Source organism: Pinus tabuliformis, chromosome 5_1 (assembly GCF_031772625.1).
Source record: "Pinus tabuliformis cultivar Carrire ecotype Pingquan chromosome 5_1, CPIR1, whole genome shotgun sequence".
NCBI lineage: Eukaryota > Viridiplantae > Streptophyta > Pinopsida > Pinales > Pinaceae > Pinus > Pinus tabuliformis.
Window position 1 is genome coordinate 750,028,141 of NC_142305.1, and position 1,400 is coordinate 750,029,540.

General features: G+C 42.4%; 1 protein-coding gene across 1 annotated transcript; it reads left to right on the top strand.

Annotated features, from left to right (window-relative positions):
• The first annotated feature begins 383 nt into the window (after positions 1–383).
• LOC149167119 (uncharacterized) lies at positions 384–806 on the top strand. The gene has a single exon (XM_089430370.1). The coding sequence runs from the start codon at positions 384–386 to the stop codon at positions 804–806; it is 423 nt and encodes a 140-aa protein (XP_089286496.1).
• The last annotated feature ends 594 nt before the right edge of the window (positions 807–1,400 follow it).

Consider the following 1,400-nt stretch of genomic DNA (forward strand, 5'->3'; position numbering starts at 1 on the left):
ATATCCAAAGTAATTGCAAACAGGCTCAAGCCCCTTCTTCCAACTCTTGTGTTTGAGGAGCAAACTGGATATTTGGAAGGAAGAGAAATTCTAAATAACATCATTCAAGCTCACGAGGTGGTACATTCTCTCAAGAGCAATAAGTAAGCAGGTATGATCATACAACTTGACCTAGCAAAATCTTATGATAAGCTAAGCTGGGCATACATCAGGGAAGCACTAAAAGCATATGGATTTAACCACAACTGGATAAGATGGGTAATGGCCCTTGTCACCACAGCTAGTTTTTCAATCGTGGTTAATGGCTCACCTTCCAGAACCTTTAGGCCTTCGAGAGGCCTCAGACAAGGAGATCCACTCTCCCCTTCCTATTTATACTCATGATGGAAGGTTTAGGCAATGCGATCAAATCAACCAAAGTAGAGGGAAAAATCCAGGGTCTCAGACTCACCCTGAATGGAGATGCCTTGATTCATCAACAATTTGTGGATGACACTATGCTACAAGGTACACCCACGGTCAAGGGAGCTAAAGCTTTCAAGAAAATCATGAACGACTTTGCTATGGATGTTGGTACAGAGGTAAGCCTTACCAAATCTAAGATTTTCTTTCTCAATATTGACATTGCTATTCAGAGAAACCTCACCAGAATTCTCAGCTTTGAAAGAGAACAGCTACCCTCCAAATATCTGGGAATACCTCTAACAGACAAACCCATGAGCAAGGTAGTTCGGGAGCCAGTCACTAATAAACTCTGGGACAAAGTCTGGAATTGGACAAGCAAGTCTTTGAATTTAGCAGGTTGACTAGTGCTAACAAAAGCTATCTTACAGACTGTTCCCATCTTCATGTTCTCAGTCCTTCTTGCTCCCAAAGGAGTTGTGCAACACATCAGAAATATCCAAAGGGACTTTCTATGGGACAAAGGGGAAGAGAAAAAGAAATGGGCTTTGGTAGCATGGGATAAGATCTGTAAACCCAAGACACATGGAGGTTTGGGACTTCATAACCCTGAAACCCTAAGCAAAGTTTTGGGGGCTAAATTATGGTGGAGATGGCTAAAGGAATCGGTAACCCCTTGGGTAAAGGTCTAGAAATAGAAGTACAAAAATAATTGGCAAGAGAGGGAGCACATTCAAATGTCTAGGCTCATCAAAGGCTCCCACATTTGGAACAAAGCATGGGAGAATAGAGCCATAGTTCAGAAGCACAATTTTTGGGAGATCAGAGATGGAAACCTAGCTTTGTTCTTGGAGGACAACTGGCAAGAGTAACCTAACCTGGTAAGAGAGGAACTAGCCAATCTCAAGAATGACACTAACAATAAGGGTTTAGTCAGGGTAAGTGACGTCTAGGATTAGGCGAGGAGCAAGGGAAAATGGAGAATATTGAAGGACCTG